This window comes from Apiospora marii (assembly GCF_038362585.1).
Source record: "Apiospora marii strain CBS 49790 chromosome Unknown utg000006l_segment0_segment0, whole genome shotgun sequence".
In the NCBI taxonomy this organism is placed as follows: Eukaryota; Fungi; Ascomycota; class Sordariomycetes; order Amphisphaeriales; family Apiosporaceae; genus Apiospora; species Apiospora marii.
The window spans coordinates 1,320,960-1,336,097 of record NW_027117378.1 but is presented as its reverse complement, the minus strand read 5'-3'; the positions used below and the strand labels follow the sequence as shown (position 1 = coordinate 1,336,097).

The following is a 15,138-nucleotide window of genomic DNA, read 5'->3' as shown; positions in this document are numbered from 1 at the left end:
AGCAATACGATAGCGTCAGTTGCAAATGAATGGAAGGGGCATTACAGGGTATAAATAAGATCGATTCTATTTACCTTATTATAATATGACTCGGGCAGTCATTAAAAATTATTGTCCATTTTGATATCTTCAAAACAATGGCAAGTATGCACCACTGATTGAACATGATGCCGGTGCCTTGTCAGGTACGCGTTCAATCCATAGGTAGGCGATGGCGTTTGTACAACAATTGTGAGACATGGGCCAAAGCTGCACAGCGCTGGCGTCGAAACCCAGATTGATCAGGTTCAAAGGGAATCCGGGCCGGCCCCTGGTGTACCGCTACCTTGTGGGACCGTACCGAGTTTTAGACAAGATCGAATGGTACAGATCTAAATCTCATGTGCTATATCGAGAATCTTCACATTTTGAAATTCACCGACTGTATGCCAGGCAAGGAATTAACACTGCACCAAATAAATATGATAGCCATCCCCGCATTGACCGAGGCTTCCACCCCGCATCCATTCCCCGGCACGATCATATATTGGCGTATATCTCACCGTTGTACATGTGGTCTTGAGCCTCACCACCTAGAAGCTTGCGGTCGTTCAGCTCTTCAGAACGTTGCCGCAAAGAGTAATTTCCACTCTTTTATCAACGTTCATAACCCGGCTGCGCACGTTATGTGTCAATGTCCAAGATGCGGCCCACCATCGGACTGCGAGCCGACGCCCCTGACCTACACCTGAGCCACCAGCCAACTCCGGAAGAATGCACCGGGGTCTGGTCCGCCACCGCGGCCTCGTGGAAGGACTCGCTAACCCTACCCGAGTACCTCGAAGAGGCCCAGTACCTCATGACGGTCCCGCTTGCTAGTAACGGAGGTAGGACCATGTGGGTCCTCGTGGATAAGAAGCTGCCGCCCGGCCAGCGGCAGGTTCTCTGCTCATGCGAGAGCTTCCGGAAGCTGGCGCTCATTAGTGACGCAAAAGGGGTTGTCAAGGAAGGGATCGTTCACGGCATTGCTAGTGTCTTCTGTCGGCAGGAGTACCGGGGCCGCGGATACGGCGCCCGTCTCATGAAGAAGCTAGCCCAGGTATTGCGCGGGTGGCAGTCCGAACATGGCAAGAAGAGCATCGGTAGCGTCCTATACTCGGATATTGGGCCAAACTACTATGCTAGGCTCGGTTGGCTGCCCAACCCTAACAACGGGCACTTTGTTTTCCTGCCTGTCAAGATGGAGACTAACACAGCGCGGCCAGTCCTTGAGGCTGAACTTGAAAAGCTCTGTTTCAGGGACGAGGCCATGGTCCGTAAAGCGATGGCAACGCCTAGCCCTAGCACGACACAAAAGCGTGTGGTGATCCTGCCAGACCTGGACCACATGTTGTGGCATATCCGCAAAGAGGACTTCGCCACGGACCACATCTTCGGGAAGAGAGCGGAGGTAAAAGGGGCGATCGCCGGGTGTCCCGGCAAACAGGTCTGGGTCATCTGGGTGCGCCGCTACTACGAACATCCCGGAAGTCATACTGTCCAGGATGAGGAGAAGCAAGACGGCGGCAATGTTCTTTACATCCTCCGCCTTGTAGTGGAAGGCGATGAAACTGCCAACAAGCCGCACGACGACAGCCGATCACCTCCACTAACAGACGCATACGCGGAGCAGGCCGTAGCGCTTCGGGCCGTGCTCCGGGCCGCTCAGGCGGAGGCGGCGGAGTGGCGGCTGGACCACGTGCATCTGTGGGAGCCATCCCCCTTGGTGCGGAGCCTACTTGGGCAGAGCGGCCTCGATGCGACCTGGGTCGAGCGACAGGAAAGTAGTATCGCGAGTGCACTGTGGTTCACAGAAGAAGAGAGCAATACCGTAAAAGATGCACCAGCTTGGGTTAACAATGAGTACTATGCATGGTGCTAGGTAGGGCAGTAAGTGAAGACGATCTCCTCGTATATCTGCGTCTCGGTACCGCTGTCGATGCAGATGGGCAGGGATATGGTCTCCCCAGCGATGAATCCCATTTTCTTGTAAAAAGGGGCCGCCTCGATGGTGCTCTCCAAGTACAAGGGCGCGCCGCTCGCATTGGACTGCTGTATGCCCCATTGCACCAACAGCTGGCCAGCTCCACGTTGGCCAAAGGTAGGATCAGTACCGATGAAGGAGAGGTCTTGGAATTACGTGTAGTTCATCAGCACTCATCTAGGGGGCTTGAGTTGTGGCCCATACCAGTACTGAGGTAGACATACGATAGCAAGGAGAGTCACCGACAATGGAGCGGCTCTCAACCTCGGCAGCTTTGGCAATCCAAGCCCCAAGGGTGTCGAGATCGGTACCTTCTGGCCATACCCACGGCGGCTCAACGTAGTCTTCGTTAGGGAGGACAGGATGCGACCACTTGGCGAATGCGATAATAGTTCCATTGGTGTCCTCCGGCCCTGGAGGCACAACGGGGGAGTCAGTAGTTCGCTCATTCGAGGTTGCATACCATGAGTTTCTGACTACCTAATGGAAAGACGCAGCCATTGGCCCTTACCATCAGAACTTGCTACCACAAGCACAGTCGTTTTGGGATCAGTGATATCTGCGTAGGCTTTATCCTTGATACAGGCTTGCAGTTCCTTGCGGATAGCAAGGGTTGGGAATTGGGCATGGAGCATGGCGTTACGACCAAATGCTGCCATGTGAATCTCTGCAATCCGAGGTGCGTCATCAAGTGTCGCAGCACGCATCTGAAGTTGCTTCGATGTCGTAGCCATTGTTCAGCTGTTGAATCTTTATCCGACTGGAAAACGGTTAACCTATGAGGAATGTAATTGGAATGAGGTATAGTGGCTCGGCCCGGAAAGCTAGCGCACGGCCGGCTGTGGACCCGGTTCCCGTGCGGAGTGCGGAACCATACCTACAAAGAATTTGGACAAAATATCGACTAGAACATAGGTATGGTCTGACCCTTTGCAACACGTAGTAAAGACTCCCTTCAGGTTTGGCAGATAAGGTGGACGGATGTGGCATTCTCTTGGTATCGTCAATCTTTTGGTTCTAGAAATCCTCAAGCACATTGCTTGTTTTATCCATACCCCCCAATCAACGCCAGAAAATGCTGTAGCACAGTGCTTCATCCATTCTAACCCGCAACTATTTTTTCATTCAGATCATGGCCCAGAGTCCCTATTGACCGACATTGATTGCCTAGTAGAAGAAACCGATGATCTTGCCAGCAACGTGCTTTCTGCGGGCCTCCTCGTGGTCCATGATTCCAGCGGAGGTGGTGAGGATAACGTAGCCGAACTGACGAGCGGGCAGCAGCTTGACGACCCACTTCTCGAGGTCGGCAAGGCGGACGTTGTAGCGGGGAGAGATGACACCAGTCTTGTTAAGACGGCCGTTCAGCTGAACGACGATCTTGCCGGAGCGGTGGTCATCGACCTCCTCGAACTCGCCAATGTAGCCTGAAGAGAAAACCAGTCAGTAAAAAATGTGACGAAAGACTAAAAGTGAGAACTTCATTTCTTTATATCAGAGACACTTGTAAGATTCCTTCGCCCGTAGTGATACGCTTATCTATCGGCAACTTAAAAGACTGTGGCCATGGGAGATTTGAGACCAGTATCCAGTTATCATGCCGAATAGGGGAGGGAGGGGCTTCTGATCACCAAAGGGCAGGCAGGAATCTTCCAAGTGTCTCTTCCATACCAAAATATTTGTTCTTCGGAGGGTGGACATACCGTGACGCTGCATGACGGTCAAGAACTTGACGATGACCTTGGAGCTAGGTCGGATGAGGACCTGGCGCTTGCCGGTCTTCTCGGCGTTGTTGATGGCGTTGAGCGCATCGTTGAGGACGGAAGTCTTGACCATTTTGGCGGTGTTGTGGTTTGGTTGTGGAGATTCTCAAATCGTGGTGAAGGGATATGAGGTATCTGCCAAGAGAAAAAGATTTTGGTTAGCCTTCAAAAGCCATTGAGCGTGGAGAGTGCCCTCTACTCAGGATGGAGCCGAGAGAGGGTTCTGCCCGCTCAGTACTGGAGGGGAAAGCGTATCAGGGGCCACCAAGATCTTTGATAGTGATTGTAGCGCCCTCGGAGGATCAAAATCCATTTTGCGACAGCAACATCGACATATCGATCAATCGGCAGCTGCTGATTGCTTTCCCCTGGCTTCTTGAAGGGCGTTTCGGGACAAATCACTCCATCCTGGTGCGAACATACATACCTCGTTGAAAGTCTTGAGCGACGGTGGCTTTGGACTTCGTGAATGATTGATGGTGGACGGGAGAAGGCTACCAGAAAATCCAAGCTGTGAAAATTATTGACGGGTAGCCTCGAGCGGTGTGTAGTGGGTAGTGGGCGTGTGCGTGGCTGCACGAGCCACTTTTCTTTGCCCTAGTAGGATCTGATTGGCTTATCAGCTCCACGATCTACCCCACCGGGAAATCACAGGTGCGGTTCAACGGCAGAAAGCAGAAAGTGCTGCCACAAGCTTGAGAGCGATTGAATTGCCAATTAACAGTTGATTCTGGAGAAAAGTCTTGATAATTTCCCACACCAACAACTCTCACCAACAACCACAACTCCATACACCGCACCGCACTCTTCGAGGATCGCACCCGTCATATCGCAAATCAAGATGGTATGCTCCTCCATTTCCATCGAATTATTGAATTCCCAAAACCCCGCGGGTCTGGGTCTGCGCCTGTGATGCGCTGCCGTTTTGCGACTGCCATCCCACTTTGCACACTTTGTGGAAATTGTGCACACAGGCGCGCACCTGGCCCAAACAACCCTTGCAGTCAAAGCATTGATGATGTGCACGGCAACAGAACGCTAACATGTCCTCTTCTTTTTTTAGTCGGACGTAGAAGAGAACAACGCCCCCGAGGTCCCCGAGGAAGTCGAGGTCTCCGCCGATGCCTCCAAGGGCCAGATGTCCGTTCTGGACGCCCTCAAGGGTGTCTTGAAGCTCGCTCTGATGCACGATGGTCTCGCCCGCGGTCTCCGTGAGGCTTCCAAGGCCCTCGACCGTCGCCAGGCTCACATGTGTGTCCTGAACGAGGCCTGCGAGGAGGAGGCTTACAAGAAGCTCGTCATTGCCCTTTGCTCCGAGCACAAGATCCCCCTGATCAAGGTTCCCGATGGCAAGCAGCTCGGCGAGTGGGCTGGTCTCTGTAAGTTACATGCCGTACACCAATTCGATGACGGGGAATGTGGGTACTAATGCGCTCTATTTCAGGTGTCCTTGACCGTGAGGGTAACGCCCGCAAGGTCGTCAACTGCTCTTGCGTCGTCGTTAAGGACTGGGGTGAGGAGTCTCAGGAGCGATCCATCCTTCTCAACTACTTCCAGACCGAGCAGTAAACCGAAGTCTAAAAACCGGCGTTAAAATGGTGGGGCGGTATAGATTTTGAGGATGGATATCACGACGTCTTCCCCACGGATTCATGGGATATACCACTCTATTTGCTGGAAATAGGGCACTTGATACTGCAATGGAATGAAAAAGTCGGATTGAGACAATCACCATGGAAGACCCTATTTCGGACAACGTGAATGTGTGATCAAAGATGCGAAGTCGGATGATTCAGTGATCTCTTCCGGGGCTTGGCTCCGACTTATCATGAATAGCGGTATTCCAGAAGCCAAAATGCCTTGACGTCAGTGGTACATTCATCCCGAATTGTTGACCTGTATCCCGTATGCGGCCCGGTATGCCTTACCGTAGTGTTTTGTGGACTGGCCCAGCCCAGTCCCATGCCTACTATGGAAGCAACTAAGACCATCATGCCATGACGTCTGGTCCTGCCTTCAGCAATGTACAATGTTCCTTTATAAGGTATCAGATAAAACCATATTCTTGACACAATCGATCTGGGTTGTCGGGTTTGCTGTTAAGCGCCGGGTTTGAGCACACAGAATCCTGGCCAATCACAACAGCTTTACATATCAATATCACCGCAGGTTGCATGTTCTGGCGTTACATTTTTGCAGAAGGATGATCAACAACCCCCCGGACTTGAGGGGAGAGAACTGGGTCATACAAAACACCATGTTACACACAGTGATTCCGCATGGTGCTGATAATATAATGTAGCTCAGGCCCGGTAACAAATCACAGCCGCCCATACTTGAACATGAATTCCGGTTCATGGTATTTTGACTCAGATATGGTCATTGCCGTCGGTCGAAACCATGGGACAGACAGAAATCACGGGAGCCTCGCAGGACGAGGGACGTTCTGTGTTCATTGGTCATGGAAACGAAGAGCCGCACGATAGTGGAAAAGTGGTTGATAACGACAGATTGGAAGAAAGTGGTGGCTTAGACGAGAGTGACGACTCGGACGAAGACTCATCGCCATCTTATTGGTTTTCGCCAGAACAGGTGGAGAAACAAGTGCGTCTCTTGGATATCGATCCGAGGGGGTCTCTTCTCTGCAACCAATGCCGAGCAACAAACTGGTCTGCCACTTTGGACTATACCTCCAAGGCTGGGCAAGGGGCGTCTTACCCTATCGACGTAGGCGAGCGCGTCGGCCTCGACCGGGACTGTGCTCTTTGCAGTCTCTTCGCGAGGACCTTTCTATCGAAGGTGGACGAGAGCACGGCACAGTCCGCGCCGTGGACACTGTCAGCCTTCAACAAGCGTTGCATGCTAGTGGATTCGCGCATTCGGTACCTGTTCCAGCCCGACGTCGAAGTGGCGATACTGCATTCCGGGGCGACCAGATATGTCCAACACATCAATGAGGAGCGGGTCGAGCGAGAAGGCTTTCTGGCCTTCGCGAGAACCCGCGACCTGCGCACGGTGTTGGAGAAGAACGAATCGACAGAGGCCTACCCCTTGTCGCGGTTCGTTGGCGCTCAATATGACCCTGGAATGGTTCGTGGGTGGCTCGAGGCTTGTGACATTGATTTGGACGATACCTTCAGTATTCCCGGGATGAGGGTCATCGACTGCCGGTTCAACACCATTGTGAACTGCACGGCCGAAATGCAATATCTCGCTCTTAGCTATGTATGGAGCTTGGCGGGCCGCGACATGGTCGCGGTCGAAAACCGCCAGCCTGGTGAAGGGAGTGCGCTTGTCCTGCCGCCAATGGTCCCTAGGGTGGTATCGAACGCCATGCAGGTGGTTACGGATCTAGGATATCGGTATCTGTGGGTGGACCAGTTCTGCATCGATCAGTCAGCCGGACAAGAGCATATTGGCGACCACATCTCCAAAATGGACCTGGTTTATTCCAACGCACTTGCTACAATCATCGCCGCCAGTTCCAAGGGAGCTCTGCCTGGGGTGGGCGATACCCCTCGGGCAGGGCAGATGATGCTGAATATCAAAGGTCGGGTGGACGAGAAGATGGGTATCACGGAAGACGACATAACCGTCTTTTCCACGCCCCCTGCGTTCAAGTACGCGCTTCCAGCTACGGTCTGGCACAGCCGAGGGTGGTGCTTCCAGGAATCCGTCCTAGCTCCGCGCAGATTATATTTCATGGACTATGAACTGGTTTTCCAGTCGGAGGAAATACACTCCAGCGACTCATACCCGGACCCTATCGTTAACCAGGAGCTCATATACGACACGTCATTCCCCGAAAACCCATCACTGGCATGGCCGCATTGGGATGTCCAGTCTGATGCAACGTCGCATTCGGGAATGCATGGACCGGATGATGCAATAGAGCGCTTTGTTGATAAGTTCGATCACTACCAGGCACTGCTCGAAGTTTACACCGATAAGAAATTGTCCATGGATTCCGACTCCATTAATGGGTTTGCGGGGGCCATGAAGGTGTTTTCTCGTCACGATCCAACATTCAAGACCATACAAGGAATCCCCATATTTGACGTCAGCGCAGCGCCTACCAGTTCGGCCGAAGAAATACAGACGCTCCTGGCTTTTCAGACCAATTCTCTAGTAGGCGGACTTTGCTGGGTCCACGATCGTTTTTGGATAAAGGGAACGCCTACAAGACGAGATTGTTTTCCTTCCTGGACATGGGCTGGCTGGGGGAGTAAAGCTTCTTGGTCAATCGGCGGATGGGATAGAGAAACAATAGGGAAATGCGTATCAGGTTTTGTCTTCCAAGGCCTTGAATGGGGAGATGGGAGCATTACAGACTGCATGAACGTATCCGGGCCAACGCAGCAGTGCGGTGGTCCTGATTACATTCTAGGGGAGGCGTATGTGCTAAGCAACATTTCTAATCGAAGAGACATGGGAGATGGAGACAGTGTCGTCGCAAGTGGCGAAACTACTGGTAGGTACTCGATCAAGTATTCAGGAAAACTTGTGAGCGTTGATGTACACGATCAGGAAGTAGCCAATAATTTCGAGACTGGGAAGTGGTCGTATCTGCTAGTGGCGATGGAGCCTTGGAAAGAGTCGAGTCTTCACCTGCTGCTGTTAGTAGTGGCATGGGATGGTGCTGAAGATATTATGCAAGAGCGAAGAAAATGCCATCGAGTTGGGATGGATACCGCAGTGATATCAGGGTCCTGCGATATCGGGTCTTTGCCACGAACTCCATTTCGGCTTGGCTAGGGTTCACTTCTGAACAATAATTATTCCATATCAATATAACCTTCAATGTATCGTATGTAAGTAAGTCTTGAATTCTGTACACTGGACCAGGTGGAAGCCACTACAAGGGCTCACGCAGGAGAATGTGATAACCATCAGGCGTCTTAACCTCGCCAAGCGATGCAGCATACTTTGACACGTCGTCAACCTTGCACTCTGGAATGCTGAAGGCGACCTCCATGAAAGCCGGGTCGTAAGGTGTCAGCCCCTTTGTAAGCCTAGGTAGCAAGCCCCCTATTTGCATACCCATTAGTGACCAAATAATTGCGGCCTGACGGGTAGACTTACCGAGCTTTGCCTTGTCCTCCGAGTACTTTCTGGCAACTGCGTCGAAGTTGTTTTCTTTTGTTCCAGTCAGGAGCAGGGCGCGAGCCTCTTCCTTCTTCGAGTGCTTCTCGCACTGTAATGTTGTTGAGCAGTCAGTACCGAGGATCCTTTACAGTGACCCGACACAATGGGATGCAACGTACCAGGATATGTCGGATCTTGGCATGCTGAGCACCTTTAACGGGGGCAGCTTTCTGTTCAGTACCACCTCCCTTGCCCTTGCCCTTCCCATCCACCGCCTTCGTGTCCTTCTTCGACTTGTTGTCGTCCGCTTTCTTGTTGCCCTTAGCCATGATGACGATTTGGTTTCGAATGCTAACCAGTATGCCTCTCGGCCGTGATCTTCGACCGCTAGTCTTGTTCCCCGCTTTTTGAACTATATGCAGCTAGCCCTAAAGTCAGCACATGCACATATCAGCAACACGGAACAGCAGCCCAACAACGGATGAGTCTGACAACGTCAAAGGTAAACGACGAGGCAACCAGAAACTCAAGCTCGTCACATTGGACCTGCCAAATCTAGTTCCTGCGAGTTTACTTCGGCTCAGGCACCGCTTGCCAACCCTTATCGTCGAAGTTGACTTTTTAGCAAAAGTTTATACTGACAGGAAGGAGCCCCACCTAGAGCCACAACAGAGCTCTGCACTTGCCCTCTTGAACTCGATCCGATGCTGCCTTTGGCCACGACCTTCGAAAGAAAGGGACTGGGCTAGGTTGATTAATGTTGCATGAATTTTCAAGGGTCCCAGCTTCACAGGTGCGCGTGAACATAGGTGCTAGTCGTTGAAATCGCTCTCGACTCGGTGTCCACCACATGCGCGTCCATCCTCCCACTCGAATCAGAACATACTGTTCATTCTGCTCATCCTGCTCATCCTCTAGGTGAACGATGCACGGAACTCACGGTCTCGTCTCCAGCTCTCTCTATCCAGCCTCTCTTCTTCCATCTGGATGTTCCACTCCATATACTTGGCGTTGCCGATCCTCTTCATCTCGTTGCCCTCCAATTTCTGGTACAGTGCCCAGTCATCAAGCTGCGAGGGTTTCGGGATCCGCTTCAGCTCATCCATCGGCCGTTGCTCAAGCACCCGCTGCAACTTTAGCTCGAGACGATAGGTGTCTGACACGATGTCTAGTTTTGTGCCGTATTGTCGGATGGTGTATCTGCAAACGATGGTCAGCTCCCATTGTCCTGGTCTACTGGTGGACGTCCGACTCAGCTTACAGGCCCTCGTAACGGATACCTGCTTCAGGGGCATATATACTTCTCAGCCGATAGCCCCTGAGCACTCGAATCTGCTTTCCCACCTGCGAAATCAGGGGTATATGCATGTCGCTCGAACGGCCGAATCGTATGTATTTGGTGAGTTCGACCCCATTCTCATTAATGACTTCTTCCCTTCCCGTGAGGAGTGGCAGTGTGGTGATCCCATAACGACCGCTCGCGGGCTTCTCGACCGAACTTGTGACTATACCGTCGCGTTGGGCACAAGCTAGGTTGAGCCACCAGCTATTATCTTGGTAAGCAAAATACGTCCAGACTCCTTAATGGGGGCTGTCTCATAAACTCACTGTCCAGCTTCGAACTGCAAATGGCCTTCTAATTCGGATATTGGTTTGGTCTCCTTCGTCTGCCACTTTCCCAGATCGTAGGTCAAGTCGTTATTGAACGAGACTTCTCTTAATCGGCCGGTCCTTACCAAATCGCTTGTGCGGTAATTGTCGATGAAGAGGTATTGCTCGAGGAAACGCTGCCTCCACGCATTCTGCAGCTTGGCCGCGAGGTCTTGCAGCTTGTCAACTTGGGCTACCATCACCCAGTATCCCAAGTGCAGGACCGTTGCGTAATTCGTGTCTTTGAGCAACCTGGCGAACTCTATCACCTCCTGGACCAGTTTGTCGAGGTGGGCATTCTCGATACAAGCAAAGTCCAAGGCAGGGTCGGTGTACATCTCATCCTTAACAGCGTCCTCCAGGAAGTTCTTGAGGTTGCTGTTTTCTGGCTCGAGGCTTTTCTCGTGCTTCATCAAATGTCGAACCCTGTCGGACAAGTCCAGCAACGTGGTCTTGTCCCATTTCGGCCTACTTCCAGACTCAGAACTCAGTGATTCATTAGACGATGCTGCAGGGCCCATTTATCAGTATTCTCGAAACATTGAGTATTCACGTGACGGACGTACTTCTAGGAGATGGGGATCTTCTAGCAAATGGTAGACCGGATCCATCAAAACTGAAGTGCCGGATGTTTGGACTCAGAAGCTGCGTCAAGGTCAGCTTGCTCCCAGCACAAAGAACCCAGAGTCACCCACCTGGTTCATGATAATATCCCGCTGCCTTCCGAATAGTGACCTTGATTGGACATCTTCGGCGGTCGATTGCAAGGGAGCCGGCCTGGGCTTGGGGAGAGGTCGTTCTCGACGCGACTTCGTGCTGTGACGATTCGTCAGGGCGAATCTTTCTAGTTTGCTCATTTTGACTTGGTGTTTTTCAACAAGTCTACTGAATGATCGAAAGGAGAGGGTGGTCTAGTATCCGAATGTCATGGTGACATGAATTAGGCGGAAAGCAAGAACACAGTTTCTTGGGTCTGCCAGCAGTACGCCCCAGCAGGTCTCTGCTCTACAGCAGGCATGGAAGAGGTATATCGTGAAAAGAATGTGTCAGTAAGTATGCCAGATATCTAGGATTCTTTGTCGGGTGGGAATGGGCAAACTTGCGGACAAAGACATTCTTAGCGGCCCAGACCGCTGCCAGAGTTTGGGAGACAAAGAGAAGGAGCCATCCATTTCTCTCGTCTCTTTCGTAGTTCTCCGCAAACTGTTCCTGCTTCATTGCGTGTGCTTTCCCAATCTTGCCTAATGGCATCTAAGCAATACGGGGCATTCTGGGCAACGCATCGTCAATGTACTTAATGGCCAACACAACATTCCGTTGAACAGCGCACCGCAACCACATCAAGTCCCAAAGCTGTAATTTATTAATTATTGTTATGTATCAGTCTGGACTTGAGAGTCACCCATTAATGTTTTGCCTCTTCTTTGCCACCCTTCTTTGATAACTTCGACTTGCAGTGACTGGCAACTATTTGGCCACTGCCACCGCACAATTAGTCAGGACACATATGTTACTCGCGCATCAAGGGTTTGCTGTCGGCGTGAAGTTATATCTCAGGCACCCGGCATCCACGTATCCGCCTACCCCTCCGTTGCCGGTGCAGTTGGCCCAGTTATCGTACAACAGATCCGTGCAGACGACGTCGTGGCCCGGCGTGTCCTGGGACGTCTGGTTCAGGGGCTGCGCCGGGCTCGCCCTGTCCACGGTGGTCCGGCAGCCGCTCACCCAGCTGATGGCGAAGTAGTACGGCACGTCGCTGAGCGTCGCGCTGTAGGTGATGGGCGCCTTGCCGTCGTACATTTCGTCCTCCGACAGCGCCGTGTTCATGCACGCCTGCTGGCTGCCTAGGCGCACGTTGTCCCCCTGGATGGCGCCGTGGCCCGGGAAGTCGGACTCGACGTTGCAGTTGCGCTGGCCCAGGGCCAGAGCGGTGATCGAGGCCGTGGCCGACGCCGGAGCGTTGGCGGCGCTGCTTGTCGCGGAGGGGGCGAGGCTCGAGGAGACCATGGGGCTCTGGACGACTGTGGCGTACTTCAGGCAGCTATAGTCGGCCACGTTGCACATGAATCCGGACGGACAGCATCCATAGCCGCAGCAGACCGTGCCTAGAAGAAATCAGTATCACATCGCTACCACTGGCAACAGTCCCATCTCAGAGACGGGAAATATGAGCGCGGCAGAGAGCGACTTACTATTCCCGCATAGGTTGTCCGTGCCGTTAGGTGTCGTGCAGCACGTATCGCCGTTTAGATACGAACCGCACCGGTCCTGGCACTGGAACTGATTTGACGAGCAATTTGTCGTACTCCGTGCGCATTCAATCAGTAATAGAAAAAGCCACCGGATTGCCAGGCTGACTGGGAGTATATTGACCATGGCGAATACCACCTCCAGGGGAGATGACTGCAGCAACTTGTGCGAACCCCCGAAGTTCTTGGCTTACTAGGAATTCGAGAACGTTGATTGTGGTTTCTCGGGCGCGCGAGAAGGTCTAAATTAAAAAAAAAAAAAAAAAAAAGACACAGGCTTATTCGTGGTTCGTTTGACATCGGGGAGAGGCAGGCGAGGCGCAAAACAAACTGGACGCTACTAATGTTTGTTTGCTTGCCTCCGCGTTTGTCCCGCCCATCGCCATCGGTACTTGGCCTTTCGCTTTTTGACACATGCATCCACCCGGTGATTTGCGGATAACCTCAGTTCGGGGATTGCACATAGAAGGCTCCTGGTTTGGGATATTCCCAATCAATCCTCTGCAGTGCGAGTCAGCATCCATCATCGCTGGCTGCGAGATCCCACCATCGACATACACATTTTGCATTCGGACAGCAACTGATCCAGAGGGACGTCTGCATGGCCATGCAACCTTGAATACAAGCTTCGTAAGATAACCAAATAATACTGGAGGAGAGTTCTAGGAGGAATATGAAGGCTTCCATAGGATTCGACACGTGAAGCGATTTGGGACATGGCGTATACGAAGAACCTTATTAACAGAGACAGACTCGATGGATGCGAGTATGATCTGATTTTAGGCTCGATTAATGATAGCACACGGTTGGCATCTCACTCTCAGTTGCACTCATCGCGTTGGTAGATGACAACAGCTGCTGTGTAATACTGGTTGAAGAACATTCGTGAACCAACTTTCTCCACCTGTGTTTTCCCCTTTCCCATTCAATGAGGATTGGCGATGACTTCAAACCGCACCTAGGAGGCATCATCAAACAGCCGTAGATTCCGGTCGCCTCATATTCTTGGGGACCTACTCACCTTTCACCCCTTTTTCGCATTATCCCTAAGGCGGTTGATGATTTCAGCCAGCCATGTTCCGCCCAAAAGTACATCCTCGTCCTACCATGAAAGAGAGAATCGCTCTTCACGACTTTCCTCCCTCTTGACCGCTATAAAGGATTTTCCTGGATACTAACCAAGCCGTCACGGTCGGCGTAGAGAACTACTACGTCTCGGCTGCTGTGATTCATTTCGCCCTGTGCAAGCTTTTTCTCTCTGCCTCAAGACGGACGCTACCCATGCAGGGCGTTGCGTTCCTGAGCGGGCTGAAACCCCCCTTCACCCCTCACCCGAATCCCAAGCACGCGGTGCGAACCAAGGACCTACCCTATACGCCACCTAATGGGAAGCGAGTAGATCAGCCGCATGGTCAGATCTGTCTCGGAACAGGCCACCGAACGACGACAACGGCCGTACCCACGCCAGACAGAGGGGGGCGCCATGTTTGCTTGCTTGGCCAGGAAACACTGGCTGCTGGTAAGCCCCCGGATGGCACATGCTGGGGGTTGGTTTGAACTTGTGAGGATTGCAACTGCAATGAAGAATAATGGAACATGAAGAATGGGCAAGCCTATGTTATAGCCCAAGTGGAAATAGTTGTTTCTCGTTACAGCTGATGCTCGTCTACGCGGACAGTAAGGCTCATGTTGAAGGGCGGTCCCTCTCCTGCCATGGCCGGCGAGCTGACTACCCTCTTGAGAAAAGCCACGTGCCATCACCACATTTTATGTTGCACGCATATCTACGACCTACCCCCACGTACAGCACCACGATGTTGTCGTTGTTGCTGCTGCTATAAGAAAACGGAGCGGTGGTGGACGACGGTAGGTCGACGCACGTTTTGCGAAGCGACTGTAACCTAAACACAAAGAAAAAGGGAGACCCGGAATTCCACGCGCATGTAAGATCCAATAGGAGGGACAGGGGCACCATTGGCCAGGGAGGCGCGCCTCCCGTCTATTTACGGAGCTCGAGACAGGTGGTTTATGTCAGGTAAGTGTCTATAACCATGAGATCCCCGCGCTACAGTGGAATCATTGCGGGATCTTATTGCACTCATAGGGCTGGGTTCCTTCCAGTCCGACTATCTGGTATCATGGGATCACATGCCTGCCTGCTCATCCTGCACCTGCTCCTTCTTCTCTTCCCCTCCCCGAAGAGGCCACAAATGTAAGCTTACTACGGAGTATAATAATCATGCTATATGCACGCGTAAATAGCTGCTGCCAGGTGGAGGAGCGGGATGCAGGCGGGATTTTTGGAGGTTTACAGAGAGGATAAGTCGAGCTACGTCCGGTTGGTTCGCATTTAAACCCCGATTTAGAAGTCTCGGCAACGTCAAGTTTT

At 52.2% G+C, this 15,138-nt stretch overlaps 8 protein-coding genes across 8 annotated transcripts; 3 read left to right on the top strand and 5 right to left on the bottom strand.

Annotated features, from left to right (window-relative positions):
- Positions 1-682: 682 nt before the first annotated feature.
- PG985_010159 (uncharacterized protein) lies at positions 683-1,900 on the top strand (the record flags this gene model as incomplete). The annotated part of the gene is made up of 1 exon (XM_066829927.1): positions 683-1,900. One exon carries the CDS (start codon positions 683-685, stop codon positions 1,898-1,900), a length of 1,218 nt encoding a protein of 405 aa, XP_066682317.1.
- On the bottom strand, positions 1,897-2,736 carry PG985_010158 (uncharacterized protein; the record flags this gene model as incomplete). Its single annotated transcript, XM_066829926.1, has 3 exons — positions 1,897-2,147; positions 2,227-2,415; positions 2,514-2,736. 3 exons carry the CDS (start codon positions 2,734-2,736, stop codon positions 1,897-1,899), a joined length of 663 nt encoding a protein of 220 aa, XP_066682316.1.
- A 433-nt stretch (positions 2,737-3,169) lies between these two features.
- Positions 3,170-3,838, bottom strand: PG985_010157 (40S ribosomal protein uS8; the record flags this gene model as incomplete). Its single annotated transcript, XM_066829925.1, has 2 exons — positions 3,170-3,429; positions 3,706-3,838. 2 exons carry the CDS (start codon positions 3,836-3,838, stop codon positions 3,170-3,172), a joined length of 393 nt encoding a protein of 130 aa, XP_066682315.1.
- A 768-nt stretch (positions 3,839-4,606) lies between these two features.
- Positions 4,607-5,334, top strand: PG985_010156 (40S ribosomal protein eS12; the record flags this gene model as incomplete). Its single annotated transcript, XM_066829924.1, has 3 exons — positions 4,607-4,609; positions 4,829-5,144; positions 5,210-5,334. 3 exons carry the CDS (start codon positions 4,607-4,609, stop codon positions 5,332-5,334), a joined length of 444 nt encoding a protein of 147 aa, XP_066682314.1.
- Positions 5,335-6,165: 831 nt separating this feature from the next.
- Positions 6,166-8,520, top strand: PG985_010155 (uncharacterized protein; the record flags this gene model as incomplete). Its single annotated transcript, XM_066829923.1, has 1 exon — positions 6,166-8,520. The coding sequence occupies one exon, from the start codon at positions 6,166-6,168 to the stop codon at positions 8,518-8,520; it is 2,355 nt and encodes a 784-aa protein (XP_066682313.1).
- A 100-nt stretch (positions 8,521-8,620) lies between these two features.
- Positions 8,621-9,179, bottom strand: PG985_010154 (uncharacterized protein; the record flags this gene model as incomplete). The annotated part of the gene is made up of 3 exons (XM_066829922.1): positions 8,621-8,793; positions 8,848-8,959; positions 9,030-9,179. 3 exons carry the CDS (start codon positions 9,177-9,179, stop codon positions 8,621-8,623), a joined length of 435 nt encoding a protein of 144 aa, XP_066682312.1.
- A 585-nt stretch (positions 9,180-9,764) lies between these two features.
- On the bottom strand, positions 9,765-11,357 carry PG985_010153 (Peptidyl-prolyl cis-trans isomerase pin4; the record flags this gene model as incomplete). The annotated part of the gene is made up of 5 exons (XM_066829921.1): positions 9,765-10,050; positions 10,112-10,396; positions 10,459-11,008; positions 11,067-11,145; positions 11,196-11,357. The coding sequence occupies 5 exons, from the start codon at positions 11,355-11,357 to the stop codon at positions 9,765-9,767; spliced, it is 1,362 nt and encodes a 453-aa protein (XP_066682311.1).
- A 664-nt stretch (positions 11,358-12,021) lies between these two features.
- On the bottom strand, positions 12,022-12,564 carry PG985_010152 (uncharacterized protein; the record flags this gene model as incomplete). The annotated part of the gene is made up of 1 exon (XM_066829920.1): positions 12,022-12,564. One exon carries the CDS (start codon positions 12,562-12,564, stop codon positions 12,022-12,024), a length of 543 nt encoding a protein of 180 aa, XP_066682310.1.
- Positions 12,565-15,138: the final 2,574 nt, after the last annotated feature.